Consider the following 16,658-nt stretch of genomic DNA (forward strand, 5'->3'; position numbering starts at 1 on the left):
TGACCTGGAAGCTTCTGACAAAGCTGTATTTTCAGAAAGTAAAAGATTAATTTGCCTAGATGGGTTCTTTTTTTGTTTGGTTGTGGTAAAATACACATAACACAAATTTGTTATCTTTATCATTTTTAAGTGTACAGTTCAGTAGTGTTAATTAAGTACATTCACATTGCTGGGCAGTCAATCTCCAGAACCCTTTTCATCTTGCAAAATGGATTTTTCCCCCCCATTCCTTCAGAAATCCCAGAGGTAGAATGCTTTAAGAATGGTTACAGAAATGAAATCAACATGACGACTTGTCAGTTTTCATTAACTTGAGTAAGATGAGAGCTTGGGAAGAGGCCTAGGGCATTCAGGCTTTCTTTTAAGAACTGACTTAATAGACCAAGAGTTGAATTTGAGAGATCATTATACCAAGCTTTAGCATTAGGTTTTGAAGGGCTTTCCAATTTTTTTCTTCCTATAAAACAAACAAAACAAAAAACTAATAACATGCTTATTGGATAGATAACTGAAAATGTAAAAAGCTTTGGGAATTTGTATTAAGTTATTTTGAAAATATTTCATTATTTTCTTTATTTGTCACAACATTATATTGAGTGAGAAAGCATCTGTTATCTGGTGATCTTGATTGAACACATAATATTAGAGGTTTGGGAAATTCTTCCTTGGTTGATAAAAGGAACTCTTTTTAATTTTTTTAAAACTCAGTTCCATGTAATATCTTCCCGAGCATTGTGACTAATTTCCTTTGTTGCAAAGAAATTCATCACCATATGAAGTATCTAAGCCTCTGTGTATTTAAGTAATTAAACAATGTCCAGTAGATATTTTGAAAGGTTTTTTTTGAAAGTTTATTTTTTTAGTAAATCATGTTTTTATTAAGCATTAGATGATATTGGAGGAACAAACATAAATGTAAGAAATGTAAGAAAATATTTTACCTCAGGATTTCACTGAGGAAGTATGACTATGTGATAAATGACAGTATGGGTGGCAAAACTTAAAAGAACTTAAAAAACCTAATGTTCAGGCTCTCTATGTCTCATTTTATCGGTCTTTTGTGTGAAGCTATTATTAGGTTTCTAGGCTAACAGCAGATCTGTAGAAATCTAACTCAGTATAATAGGTGCTCTCTCAGTACTTTTTATATAATGACTAGGAAGACTAGACATTGTGGTCATCTTTTAAATGCACTAATGAAGGGTACACAGCATAATCACCTGTGGGATCCTAAGAAAAAATATGTCCAGGGGATACATATGTCCAGGCTTAAATCCCAGAAACTAGTTGATTAGACCTGGGGTTGAGCTCCATGAAGGATTAGAATGAAAATTCCCCATTGACAGCCCCTGAACAGAGAAATATTAGTTTTATTATGAGCCTCAACTAATACAGAAGAATTACTTTTTAGTTTTAACTTTGAAAAATTTCTGATTTCTGTATTTCATTTTAAGATTGTTTTGGGGTTTTAGTGATATAGGTTATTGATAAAGGCATTTACACATCTCTATTGTATATCTTTGAGGTAGAAGAATATTGCTTATTCATATGAGAAGCTTAAAGAGTTGTATCCTTGGTCCAAATAACACCATCCTGATTGGTCAGAATGGAGCCACTCTGATTAGTTGGTGAAGATGAAAATGAGAATATAGTTGCACAGCTCTGATTGGACGTTTTAATTCTATTGGTTGATATAGGATTCCCAGAATTCCTTTATAAGGGCTGGCTCAGCCAGCATGCAGGCAAATCAGTGTAGGCTTCTTCGTGAAGTGCAGCTGTACAAGAGGACCCTGTTTTAGCAACTGCTGCTTGGCTCTGTTTTTAAATTTCAGCCCAATTAGCCACCAGGATCCCTTCTTAAATATCTCTATTCTCAGGCTCAACATATTAAATTTGACTGTAGCTGCCCGATTGATCTTCAGGATTGCTATAACCAGTCACATTACCTCAAGCATTGGATTATGTTCTTATATCAACACATTGCCTCCAACATATGGCATTATCTAGCTTTCTAACTCCACCAGTCTAATATGTATAAAGTGAGATCTCATTATTGCTTTAATTTATATTTTCTCCGATTATTAATGCTTTTAAACATCTCTTCAAAGTACTTGTTAGCTTTAGAGTTTTTTCATCTATAAGTTACTAGTCGTGTCCTTCAACCATTTTGCACTGGGTTGACAGTTTCTCCTGGGTAATGTGCAGAAATTCCTTATATATTCTAGAAAGGGTAAACCCTGGTTGTTTCAGATATTGCAAGTATCTTGTGTTCTATTGTTTTAGTGACTTTGTTCATGGTTCCTTTGAACAGAAATCTTTTATTTCAATATAATTAAATTAATATACTTTTTGGTTGCCATAAAAAAAAAAAAAGAGTTGTGTCCTACAAATAACAGGTAAATTCAACTCTTAGCACTTAGCAAATGAACTGAAGTACTTTCTCCTATTACTTGGGACCCAAGGAGAAGCCATTTATTTCACTTAGTGTGGTCTGAACTTATGGTTATCTGTTCCAAAGTTAGAAGAAAAACCATATTAAGAAATGTATAATATACCCAAAGTTATGTACTCTAGAACTGAGACAATTTTAAGGCTAATATTGACTCTATACAATCTATATATATAAAAGCCTTAAGCGACTGAATGACAGGTTGACTGGTTGGACGCTCAATGCACAGGATCCGCCTCCCTCCTGTCTGGATGGGGCCTGATGGGATTGGGCTCCTCCTGTCTGGATTGGACCACCGGGGATCAGGCTGAAACCGGCAGTCTGACATCCCCTGAGGGGTCCCGGATTGTGAGAGGGTGTAGGCCAGGCTGAGAATCCGTGCACTGGGGCCCTAGTGTAACATAATCTACCTAGTAAAATGCAGGTGCACCTTTTTGTCAAAAGTAAAAGTTATCAAATGTAGCCATTTATCATCTCCTGCTTTTTTTTTTTTTAATCATGTTATTATTTTTTTTCTTTCTAGAGATTAAGAAGCCACCACTGGCCCCCAAACCAAAGTTTGTGGCAAATAATAAGTCAGTACCACCTCCTATTGCACCCAAACCTGATATTGTGATTTCTAGTGTTCCACACTCAACAAAGAAAACCAAACCAGCAATAGCCCCGAAACCAAAAGTTCTGAAAAGCTCACCTGTTTGTGACATCAGGCAGTCACCGTCAAGGAAAACCATCGTGAATCTGGAAGAACATAAACAGGAATTACCTGAAAGTGCTGACAGCTCTTCTTGCAAAAAGGTAGGGCATCAGAGCTGTGGTTATATTTTACCAATGTGTTCCTGCAGTTAGTGTATCCATAAGCTTGGGAATAGAGAGAATTTGTGTGTAAAGCAACTTGTCTTAGAGTCACTAGAAATGCCTGAAAATTTAGAAAATAGTAAAATTGATGAGTTCGTTTCAGCTATAAAAACAATGAGTAGAAATGATTCTAATGGTGAAATGGTCAAGAGCCAGAGTACAGTTGTTTTTTAAAGGTAAGCATCCTAGAAGAGAAGTTTAAAGATGTTTTAATGAACATCACCCTTTATTTCCCCACAGAAGCACACTTCCACAGACAACCCAGAAACGAATGAGGGCTGTAACTCCAACGGACAGTTCAGAATTGAATTTTCAGACTTGCCACCTTCCCAGTCCAGCTTTGAAAAGGTTCCTGATCACTACTGCCTCCTGCAACTTCCTATCGATGAACTTCAAAATATTGAAACTTGTCAGGATGACAGTGAAAAAAGCCATATTTGCTTTCATTCATCTGAACAAGAAGCTCTGGCACATGGTAAAAGGAGTGCTTTTTTATCTTCAGATGGAGTTAGTAAGAACTCAGAAGTCAAAGACCTTGGTCCCTTAGAAGTTCACTTAGTACCATGTACTTCAAAATTTCCAACTCCCAAGCCCAGAAAGACACGTGCCGCACGGCTGTTTCGTCAAGAGCACATAGATACTCCTAGTGAAAGTACTGAAAAACCAGAGAATTTAGACAGTAACTCTTCTTGTCTTTTTGAAGATAGTTTGAAAAACAATGAAATCATTTATCAGAATGTTTTGTATAACCAGGAACAGGTGAACAAAGTGAAACCAGGAAAGAAAAGTGAATTGAATGTGGACTCCAACAGTGACAGACAAAACTTAGTTGATTCCCAGAAAGCCATGTGTCATGAAACACCTTCCTCTGAAGAAATGACACCTTCTTTGGATACAGATTCTAATTTGAGTTCCGACAGCAAGACAATAGATGGTTCTAGTATGTCACCTGCTGTGGACAAACGGACCAGTTTTATAAGATGCAGTACTGTATCTATGAGCCTGCCTAAGCAGCTGAAATTAGCTTGCAACAAACGTTTACCTATGGCCTGTAACTTGGGAGGGGCTGTCCCTCAAATGCAAAAGGAATCTACAATGAAAGATGTAAGTTCCTCAAAAATTGTCCCCAAAAAACCTCAAAGACACAGCTTGCCTGCTGCAGGAATGCTTAAAAAGGCTGCCTCAGAGGAGCTTATGGAGAAAAGTTCATATTCCTCAAATGAAGAAAAAAAGGACCCGGAAAGAAATCACCTTCAACAATTGTGTGCCCAAAACCATGGTACGTCGTGTTCCTCTGAGATGTCCAAAAGGACTTTAGAAAAGCCAGTGTGGAAATTACCTCATCCTATTTTACCCTTTAAAGGGAACCCAGAATCCTTAAAGTCTATCACCACATCCTCAAATAGTGAGCCTTCAAATGCCCTGACCAAGCCTAGAGCAAAATCACTGTCTGCTGTGGATATGGATAGGTGCACTAAGCCTTGCAAAGATTCTCAAAGGAAACACTCTTTAAAGAAGTTGCTCAACATGAAGCTGTCCATCTGTTTCATGAAGAGTGACTTCCAGAAATTTTGGTCCAAGAGTAGCCAACTTGAAGGCACAATCGCTGGCAGACTCTCAGGTGGGGAGGAAAAAGAGATTGAAAGTGATTGGCATGGTGTATTAGTTGAAGAAAAGAGAAATAAACCCATCAAGTCATACTCTGCAGATAACTACAGTCTGGAATCTCAAAAGAAGAGGAAGAAGTCTCGGGGCCAGAGCAGTGCAACTAATGGACCAAGAGCTGAGTCTTTGGATGACCAAATGCTCTCTAGGGAGGCAACATCTCAGGCGCCTTGTAAATCTGTTACAAGTGACTATGCACCAGATTATGAAAATGTACGCCATTATGAGGAAATACCCGAGTATGAGAACTTTCCACTTGCTATGGCTGTCGGGAAAACTCTAGAGTTAGAAAGGCAGAATTCCAGCAGCATGGAGGACACTGATGCAAATGTGTATGAGATAGAAGACCTGTATGAAGCTTCAGATGGCCAGCTGCAACTTGGACCTACACAGCAGCATTCCAGGTAACACTTAGGTCCCAGACAGACACTTCTTTTATGTGCATCACTGAAATTAATTTTCAAAACCCTGTCAGGTAAAATCTCACACATGGGGGGAAAAGATCACTTGGTGATAAAGTGGGTTAGTTAAGTGTATATTAAATTATTTCAAAGAGCAGTCTCCTTTTATCATACAGTCATATTGGGTATTTGCAATGCAAGTGTGAAGTAGTTACCCTACCTTAGTTGCTTATTCAAAGAATTTGAACCAGTAATAGTATAGGTATGAAAGACCTGGACCAGAGAGGTCCCAGGGCCTCAAAAGCATCAACTTGGAAGTTATAGCTGGAACTTAGGGGAGGAAATTGGCCAATTTAGTGAGCTTTATTTGCTAGGTGTAGGAAATCTGAAGTTATTAAAATTCATGCACTTACCTATGGTGCCCTTGTCAGGTGAAACTTCTACATTTGCAAAAATTACTACTCTTTGAGGATTATTTATTTTACTTGTTGAAGGCTAATTACTAACTTCAGATGGATATAGGAAAAATGCAGGGAACACTTTTGTATAAGCACATTCTACCCGTGGTATACCCATTCCATTCGTCTTCTTGAAACCATGCCCATCTTTGATGGTCTAGCTCAGCAATGATTGGCTTCAGAAAGCATGTACAGTTACCTAGTGGGAAATGTTTACTTCCTATTCTGACCTCCCAGTTATGCTCTGCTACCCTTACGGCCTTTCTCTCAATCTGTCTTGTGGTATGGTTATTTATTGGTATGTCTGATCTGTATATTTGGTTTTAAGCACCATGAAGAGGTCTTTTTGTCCTGCATGAGGCCAAGAAAGGGGCTTAATAGAGGTCAGTAGATGTTAGTTAGGTACATGAGAGAACGAATGGGAAAGAGGTAAAGGAAGCAACCATTGCAGCTGCTTCCTTTCTCCACTGTCTCAAAGGGAGACTCTGCATTGTATTTAAAGTGTTGGTTTTGTACCTAACCTTTTAAAAGTCTTCATGTTTTTCTTTGGTCACTAACTTCAAGCCTCTGAATACTCAGGTCTTAAAATGGGACTTTTGTAGAAATATTAACGTATGGTATATAGGGCTAAAAACATGATGATTGGATGAATTGAATAAATAAAATGATCTAATGAAATCTTAGTATACCAAGTAAAATAAATTGTTCTTTTAGATATTCTCCTAGCATTTTTCTTTACTCATAATCCTTTCTGCCCTTCCTCCTTTGATCCATAAAAGATAATTTACCTCCCTTGCCTAACTTTTCTCATAGCTGACTTGATTCTGAATATAGTATCCAGGCAAAAGCCTCTTCCTTGGTGTAAATATTTCCATGGAGAATTGTAGTTAAGTATCTAACTTAAAAAAAAACCCACCACATCTAACTTTTCATGCCTGCTCTTCAGGAACAATTTTGTTGGTACTCTCTTCCTTTTAACATGCTTTTGTGTAGTGTGTGTGTGTGTGTGTGTGTGTGTGTGTGTGTGTGTGTGTGTGTGTGTAAGTATGTGTGAGTGTCTGTGAGAAAGAGGAATGAATTTGGCTTCTTCATGATATACTACTATTCTTAGCTAAAATGAAGTTTTTTCTTGAAATTGGAGATTTGGCTCTTGGTGTAAGTTTCCTGTTGGCTCTCATGCTTAAATCCTGAGAGTTTGTCATTTTCTCTAACACAGGCTGTAAATTCTGAAACGTGTTCTTTTTATTTTAAAAAAATTGATTTATTGATTTGAGAGAGAGTGAAACATTGATTTGTTGTTCCACTTACTCATGCATTCATTGTTTGATACTTGTTATGTGCCCTGACCGGAGATTAAACCCGCAACCTTGGCGTATAGGGATAACACTGTAACTAACTGAGCTACCCAGCCAGGACCTGGAACTTGTTCTTTGTCTGATATGCTTCTTATCAGGGGCACTGCTGCTTGGCTGGAGGGAACCAGGTTGGAAGGGGTAAATAAATATACACAGCCAGCCAGTTCAGCTGGATGGCATTCATGAGGAGGGTTCTTTTTGGAAGCCAGGACACCAAGGGTGGCTGTGAACAAAATGCAGGCCAGTAAGAAGGGTAGTCTGGTGAAGAGTGGGTGAGCTTTGCTTTTGAATTTAGTTTTCCAGATATTCTTCTTTAGTCCTAAAGCGAGGACCCGTAAACGGGCTTGAGGCCCCTAAAATGTACCAGCTGAATCAAAAGCCTGCAGTCATAGGATCAGATGAACAGCTAGGAGGTTGCACCTTATAATGATAACATTGAATAGATGCAGAAGCAAAATCCAAGGCTTTATGAGGAGGACACCTGGACACCCTAAAATAAGGTAAATGAGAAGTGAGCTGAGAGGGTCCAAGTTGAAATCTTTTTGGTTGTTTGGCTGTTGAAACTGTAGATCTGTTCCTTAGAGTACTTCTAAATCCAACACCCTAGGATTCTAAAATGATAAGAAAAAAATGCAAATGAACCCTGTTTAAGATTTTTGTGGAGTGAATCAGAAGAGTGTCTAACAGTTTCTCAACCCTCAGGGAAGAGTCTGGATTTCACCTACGAGACTAGTTTATAGAACTCACCGAGTCTACAATATATAACTGGATTCTGGATCAAACAGATATTTGGCAAGCTTGGGAGTAGCTCATATGGTCACCTTCTTTAGAATGTAGATTTCATGAATCCATTTCAAATTTATAACAACATGTTTATAATTTATCAGGAAATAATTAAAGGTGGTCCCCAATTCCAAAAGGGTTCTGTTATTTTAAAAGTTCATGATAATTTTAAACTTGAAGTATATTCCCTAAAGAAATAGTTTTGGGAATGGTGGTAAAGTTTAGCCCCCAAATTATATTAACCACTAGTGTTCTGGCCTCCCCTTCTCCCTTCCCAGGTGAGTATTTCCTCTCAGCACTTCTTTGGGCTGAGGCAGGAGAGTTGGCCAGGGTGAGGCTGAGCACCAGGATATCAAGATGAGCAAATCCACTGGGTCTGAGGCAGCAGAGTTTGTGGAAAGGGTGAGGTGACTAAAGAAGAATGAGGAAATTGGGGGCTGGGCTTGCTGTGAGAAAGACTAAAGCATTGGGAGTGATAAGGAGAAAGGAAGGGCTGGATCATTGCCATTTAGTAAGCAATGGATTTTCCTTCCCTTCTTTTCTTATTATTCTTGTCCTTTCCCCTTTCCCCTCCCCATTATCCTATGCTAACTGCATGATACTGCTAATTGAGTTTCTGACCCCTAGTCATAAGTGAGTAAAAGAAACTGGGAAGGGCTGGATGAGTGAGGAGTGGCATTGGGAAACCCCTTAGTGGGGAAAGAAGACCAGCCAAATCTGAAGGTGAGGGAGAATGAAAGGCAGTTCCTATGGCTGTAGAAACAGTAGCTTTTTTTTTTTTTTTTTTTTATTGCTTAAAGTATTACAAAGGGTATTACATATGTATCCATTTTATCCCCCCGCCCTAGACAGTCCCCTAGCCTCCCCTATCACCCAGTGTCTTATGTCCATTGGTTATGCTTATATGCATGCATACAAGTCCTTTAGTTGATCTCTTACCCCCCTATCTCCTGCCCCCCAACCCTCCCCGGCCTTCCCACTGCAGTTTGACAATCTGTTTGAGGCAGCTCTGCCTCTGTATCTATTATTGTTCAAAAGTTTATAATGGTCTCTATTGTCCATGAATGAGTGAGATCATGTGGTATTTTTCCTTTATTGACTGGCTTATTTCACTTAGCATAATGCTCTCCAGTTCCATCCATGACGTTGCAAATGGTAAGAGTTCCTTCCTTTTTACAGCAGCATAGTATTCCATCGTGTAGATGTACCACAGTTTTCTAATCCATTCATCTACTGATGGGCACTTAGGCTGAAACAGTAGCTTTTATGTGTTCCTAATTAGACCATCATTGGGTCACTGCTCTGGAAGCCACAGGGTTCTCAAATCGGGTGTGTTTTGGGTACAGTTATGAGCTCTCTTTGCCAGAAGGTTTCAGGCATTATAAATCCAAAACAACTAGCCAGCAACAGTCCTTTTTTTCTTACTGTATGTAGGTGATGAGTGCTCCGTTACTCCTTAAGTAATCAAACTATTACTTAAGAAGTTTGATTTTCATAAGGAAGTTCCAAAAATCTGAGCCTTTATTAAAGAGTTACAGACAAATCAACAAAATAATAGTGTCCAAATGTTCGAATTTTCCTCTTGAAGTTATAGCAGATTTCTTAATTCTATAACCAATAAAAATTTTCCCTGGAAACATCTCAGGATTTTCCTCTGTGATTTTAGTTTGTTCTTACTGTAAGCATTTCAGAGAAAATGTACGGGAATTGGGTTTTCCTAGGTAACCTAGTAAGCCCTCAATTTATTTATTCCAAAATACTGACCGTACGTCAAGCAGTGTGCATTAAAAGGTGAAAGGGGTGCCTATTCTGGTCAGTGAGGCGGCAGACAATTATAGATAACATGGTTTTATTAATCCAAGCTTTGCCTGAGTTGTACCCCAAGTAGGATAATAAAGATGACTTTTCAGAGGTACCCAAGCTTGTAAAATGGACAACACCTGATTTGGCATTTCCAGGTCATTTTGTAACCTTGATAAGAGCAATTTTGTTGGTGCTCTGAGCAAAGAAACCAGATTGCAGACTGAGGAGGACTGAGAAGAGAGGAAATAGAATCAGAAAATGTGAATTGCTGTCCCTTGAAACTTTGCCCAGAAGTTTCCATCACTCAAAGGTTTGAATTTATCTTTTGGTTTTCCTCAAGCACCAGAATTCAAAATAAAACAAACGTCAGCATCATTTGTTTTTAATTAATCAGTAGCCCTCCTCTCTGATAAAGGACAAGTACTAAATTTTTTGTTTGTTTGTTTGTTTTTTCACCATTTTAAACAAAACTGTGCTTAAAGAGCTGCCAAAAGGCATTACAAGTTGCCTCAAATCCCATTATAGGATTTATGTTATAAATTATTAGACCTGGTCTAGAAAATATTTCTCTTGGGTTGCATTTACCGTCTGGTGGTATTGTTGAATTTTAATAATGATTAAAGTATAAATTAATAGCCCTAATGAGCCTTTCCATGTTGTCATAACACCAATAAGATTATGCATAGAGGGTGGGGTTGGGATTCGTATATCTTAACAGTAGCACTTTCCTGTGAGCTATTTTCAGCATCAGCTCAGGAAATATCAAAAATTTGTATGACTTTTTAATTCTGTGTTTCTTGTGTTGGAATCATAGCCACACAGTTTTGGCAAATATGTTTATGTACTTACCCTACATTTTAAACTGCAACTAGGAGCGTTTGATTTTATTTCTTGGCAATAAAGCTTTCTTTTTTCCTTTTAAATAAGTATTGGTAAGTAGTTGAATTACAGTATTTTGTCCAACTCTATTCCTTTGGTCTAATTTCCTGTCAGAACATGTAAGTGATATTGTATCTGATAGATATGCTTTAATGTGACAGAATGTCACTATTTTTAAAGGTGTATTTTCAGTTAGTAATGAAAGAACAAATATCCAACATTGCGATTGTGTGTACACACACACACACAGACATCCTGTCTTGCTTGATAAAATTATACTATTTTGAGATAGCTGATATTTATTTGCACATTTTCAGGGAAAAGGATGGCATCTTTAGAGATAATTGATTGTTTTTTTTATTGCTGGGCTTTCATTAAATTTTTAAATATTAAAAAGTCTATAAACATTTTATAGTTTAGCCAAGTTTTCATAAAATTTCAACTGTTTACATCAGCGAGACATAAATTGCTTTGCAAAATGAGCTTCTAACCTATTTGTTAGAGAAATATTCCCAGTAGGATCTCTTTGGGAAAAAGCAAATATGGGGAGACCTCATTCTTTTTCTAAGCATTTTTAATTCCTCTAAGAACCTGATAGATAATGATAATCAGAAATCCATCAATCTGTGAGTGTTTTAAACCTATAAGTAGGTTGGTTGGAACTCAGAATGCATTTTTGCAGTAGAAATAACTATGAGTAGGAGTAGGTTCCTAGCCAGCCCACAAGAACATATTTAGCTTCTAATATATGAAAAATACAATGGAAAGTAATAAAAAATTAGACTGTGGCAAGACTGAAACAGAACAATAGAACGAAATGGTTTTTATAAATCTTAAATGCTAGTGTATTTAAAGAGGAAACATTTAGTGTGTTGAGGAAAATATTAAGGGGGAAGGGAGCAGGATGAAGAAGTATAGAAGATGAACCTTGACTCACCAGTCCTTTAGGTAGTTCCGTGGAATTCCAGATGCAGACTTAAGTTCATACATAAGGGGGTGGGTATGTTCTTGTATATTAGTTTTGTAAGCTCTCTGTGTTCTTGGAGACATTTCCTTTATTTTTTTGACAGAGATTTCTTTTACATATATCATCATTTCCTGGCATTGCATAGACTAATTTGGTATTTAAGGAAAGCCCTTTATTTAAAACAGTAGACATGTTTATATGAGCATATTTATTATGCTATTTTCTTAAAACTATATTAGGAATAAAGAGCAGTTTGACTTGTAGCGCTATGGGTGTGGGAAGCTACAAAAAAGTGCTGACCTTTTTATTAAATACTGAGATTAAAAGTTAAGTTCAAGAATGGAATTGCCTAGTATTCTTCTGGGTGGTATGGAAAATCTACTTTGGTGGTTTAGTCTGGGACTGATAATTATTTGTGTTCATGGATTTCTGGGAGAGCAAAAAAAAAAAAAAAGTTTTTGCAAGTAGTTTTGACATCAGACAGAGATAATCTATCATTGGAGTTATAAAAATTGGGTCGGCCAAATAGACTATCAGTGGAATAAAGTATTATGATAGTATTTCCAGGACAAACAGCTGTCTTCTGCAATTGTCTTTCAGATTTTCAGTCCTTCTTGTTTGCATGTATTATAAATTCATTTTAGTTACATATAAATTGAATTGGAGTAAGGTTGTATTTGGTGTTATCATACCCTTCTATAATAAAGAAATTGAATCACAGTGGTAGTGACTTTAGGAAAAATGGATAAAGATGGAAATGCAACTGGATTAGTTTTTCTGGTCCCTAATGTTCAAGGGTCTGTTTACCAGACTCGCCCATTTATCAAAGTATTTTGGTTTCTGATTCAGGAAAGGTGAAATAATAAACACTGAACAAAGAAAGTCAGTTTTTCCTGAATGTTTGGATAAAAATAAAAAGGAAAACAAACACATTTAGCCGTTTTATGTTTGAAATGGCGTAGCTACTTGTTCTTTTAGCTCCTGTGGATTCTGTTGAAATCTTTGTTTTAGTTAGATCATATATTTTTTTGAAGTCAGTTTCTTGGTAACAGTTGATATACTTTGGCATATGTTAGTATCATTTGAAACATTAGGAATTAAAGAATAAATGTGGTTTTTAATAAATTTAGAATAGCTTTCTTTTTCTTTCTCAGTATGAAAAGCAGTTCTGATTTGAATTATTTGACAACTAATTTCAAGTCCAGCATGGTATATATAATGTGTAAAGAAGGAATAATTGGTAACTGTTTTGTGTGTGTTTATTCCTACCTTTTAGTTGGTCTTTAGCTGTATGGGCAGTCACATGTAAACAGAGATTTCCATTTAAATGAGTAGCTTTTTCACTATTTAATTTTTCTTTCCAGAACTTCACTGTTAGAAACGTGAGACTACAGCTCTCTACCACCCAGTTTGGTTGTGGTATTCACGAGTCTAGGTCTGATTTACTAGTATTTGGTAGCAAAAGTTAGGGAACCTTTTGGGTAGTTTGAAATCTTTTGAAATTCAAGTATGTCTTTGAATGGTTTTAGGCTAAATGTATTCATAGAATCATTAAATTTTAGAACTGAAATTCATTTATTGTAAATTTATCCAATCAATCCAGCCTCCTCATTCACTGATGAAACCAAGCCCAGCAGTCCTTGACTTTCCTCACACCACAGTGATGGGAAATTGCAAAACCAAGGCTTCAACCTGGTGCTTCAAAATACCACATTGCCTCTTCTAAGGCTGCTGTGGAAGCATTACAGAGAACGCCAGCAAGATTTAGAAAACTCAAGTGATCTTGAGTTGTCCCAAAAAGGTTCGGTTTGCTGGTACTACTGCCTTTTTTCTTGTTGTAGCAGGTATTGTTATCCCTGTCAGGAAAGAAGGCTGCACATAGCTGTATATGAACATAGGACTACGTGGCTTAATTTGTTAAATGGTGATTTGAGGCAGGCGAGTATTCAAACTAAGCAGAAACTTTTCAGCCAAAAAAATGTCTGATCCCACTAATATGTGGGGTAGGCGAAAGTAGGTTTACAGTTGTAATACAAGTAAATTATGCTATAATTAATAAATAATAATACAAGAATAAACTGTGTTTTGCATACTCACAACTATAAACCCACTTTTGTCCAACCCTGTATGTTAGCATAACTTGCTTCCCTCCAACTATCTGACTCCCCATCAATCTGTTGTTCCCCCATTTCATCAAAAGTTTATCAGACAATATCAAGGATAAGAAATGCAGTTATGCCCTGACCAGTTTGGCTCAGTGGCTAGAGCATCGGCCTGGGACTGAAGAGTCCCAGGTTCGATTCCAGTCACGGGCATGTACCTTGGTTGCGGGCACATCCCCAGTAGAGGGTGTGCAGGAGGCAGCTGATGGATGTTTCTCTCTCATGGATGTTTCTAACTCTCTATCCCTCTCCCTTCCTCTCTGTAAAAAATCAATAAAATATATTAAAAAAAAAGAAAAAAAGAAATGCTGTTACCGTCACATAGCATGTATCCTATACTTAATGGTACTGGGTACTATTTACTCAACATTTCTGACATGCCAAGCATTAAGCTAGGATCTCGCTTGTGTTATTTTATCCCTACTATTCTATGAGATGGATATTATCTTCTTTTACAGATAAGGAAACTATGACTTAATGAAGTTAACTAAGTTGTCCACAGCTAATATGTAGATAAACTGAGTGTGAAACCATGTTTTCTGATCCTGAGACATTGATTTTAAATCACAACATGTTCATATTGTCCTGGCCTGTAGGGCATTTGTTTTGCCATTATTTTATTTTTTTATGTTTAATATTGGTAGAGGTCTGTGAATCTTCTACCCAAGAGACAACTATTACTGACACTAATTTGTTCAAGATCTAGAAGGCAAATACAGGAGCACTTGCAGCGATATGTATAGACATTAATGAGCATTTGCGAGGCCCCAGATCTTCCATGCAAGAAGAGCTCATTGATTGGAAAACTTTTATGGTTAGGAAATAGATGTTTCAGTCGTTGGAAACTGAACTAATCTGCCATATTTGCATTTGGTCAGGTTAGTGGTGGCCACTATTCAAAGCAAGTTAAAATGATCCTTTTTGTTTACCAGTTACTTTGGGTGTTAATGACACAGAAAGGATTATGTATGTCTCATATTTCCCCCCTGATTTACATGAGAGTTGCTTTTTTAATCTCATTTATCCTTGTTCCTCATTTCATTGTCTGTCAGATACTTTCTGACCTCTAAAGCACTGTGGTTTAACAGTTAATTATTGTTATTTATGGATCCCCAAAGTAAAAATGTTTGTAAGGCTGAAATATATCTTTTATATCTTAATGAAGGTATAGATTTAAATGAATGGTAATGCCCCCCCCCCCCCCCCCCGCGCCCAAAATAGAGGTAGGTGATATATTCTCTGTGGCTGAAAATTAGAAGAGGTAGTATTTCTGGAGCCTTTTTAAAAAATGGATTTTTAAATTGAATTTATCGGGGTATCATTGGTTAATAAAATTATGTTTCAGGTCTACAGCTCTATACAATACATCATCTGTATATTATGTGTTTATCAACACAAGTCAGGTTTCTTTCATCACCATTTATTCCTCCCCTCATCTCCTTCTCTCTGGCAATCACTATGCTGTTGTCTGGAGCCTTTTCAATTATGAAATGACAAGACCTGGAAACTGGGCAAGAGGGCACATTCAGTTGAGAGAAATTCTTAGATAAAGCATCATTGCTAGGGCCGCTGACATTGGTCACAATCTCTGACCCTGTCCACCAGGAGCTTGCTGAATCTACCTCCAAGGTGAAACGGATTGAAATGTCTTTTTATGACTTTTTAATTTTGCATCTGTATTCATCCTGCCTAGGCTCAACTGGACTTGGCTAGTCTCATTTTAAGCAAATAAATGCTGTAAATTATATTATAGAAAACATATTTAAATTCTGTGCACACCCTGCTGGGCATTTTAACAATGTGTTTGCGTAAAATAATTATGTGTTAATTATAACAGGCTGCTCTAAAGCAAGCCTGGTAAGACCAAATTTCTACTTGGCTGTTAATGGTAGATACATATACACGAAAGGACTCAAACCGTATTTCATTTAAAATATCTTATACTTTAGATTATAATGAATTTTTAGTTTTTTCTTGCAACTTAATTCAGATTAAAATCAACCCAGAAAGAGCTACACAATTAGCTTCATTTTCAGGATATTTCATTATCAAAGGGCATAGCATGTAAGCATATGCTTACAGTTTTTAGTGTCCAGATACATAGAAGTTTCACTGCCCTACCTCTCTTGTTTCCTGCCTCTTCTCTTCCCATGTTTTATGCTAAAATTGAATAGAAAAGGACAGTGGGGTGATACTGCTCTGAAGGCTTTTATAGAAGCCAGCTGAAATACCATGGCCTCAATCTGCCAGTTTTCCATGACTCTGTCCTACCTAATGACAGTTGATTTCAAAGGTGTCTGGTTCTAATGTAAGCATAGTGGCATTTTAACTGCTAGAGGAGGTATTTTCAAGTGACTTTATTCCCTAGTAGCTGATCAGCTACTTCAGAGAGAGTTGGTCAGACTAGAAGTCACAAGAAATTTACAGTCTGTTTTTTATTTTTTAATTGAAATTGTTAGTGATATAACTATGTTCACATGCAGTTGTAAGTAATAGTACAGAGAGAAAAATTCAGTATACTTTAATGGTAACATTTTTTTAAACTGTAGTAAAACAATGCAACCAGGATATTAACATTGATATAATCTGCTGATCTTATTTAGATTCCCCCTGTTTTACTTGTACTCTGTGGATATGTATTTAGTTCTATATAATTTTATCACATTTATAGGTTTGCATATCACCGTCAGGTATGATGGTGAATAATTCCATCACTACCAAAGATCCCTTTTGTTGCCATTTATAACCATACCCACTTCCTACCCACTTCACTCCCGAATCCTTGGCAACCAATTATCCATTTCAAATTTTTTTCATTTCAAAAATATTATATATAATGGAATCATAACAATATATAACCCTTTGGGATTGACTTTTTTCA

General features: G+C 36.9%; 1 protein-coding gene across 2 annotated transcripts in view; it reads left to right on the forward strand.

Annotated features, from left to right (window-relative positions):
- The window catches only part of FGD6 (FYVE, RhoGEF and PH domain containing 6), a 131,480-nt gene that overhangs the window by 3,894 nt on the left and 110,928 nt on the right, over positions 1-16,658 (forward strand). For both annotated transcript variants that reach the window (XM_059681955.1, XM_059681954.1), the window contains exons 2-3: positions 2,973-3,244; positions 3,545-5,373. In XM_059681955.1, the coding sequence (XP_059537938.1) occupies positions 2,973-3,244; positions 3,545-5,373 (2,101 nt within the window). The remainder of the gene's footprint in view (positions 1-2,972; positions 3,245-3,544; positions 5,374-16,658) is intronic.

This window comes from Myotis daubentonii, chromosome 2 (genome assembly GCF_963259705.1).
Source record: "Myotis daubentonii chromosome 2, mMyoDau2.1, whole genome shotgun sequence".
Classification (NCBI taxonomy): Eukaryota; Metazoa; Chordata; class Mammalia; order Chiroptera; family Vespertilionidae; genus Myotis; species Myotis daubentonii.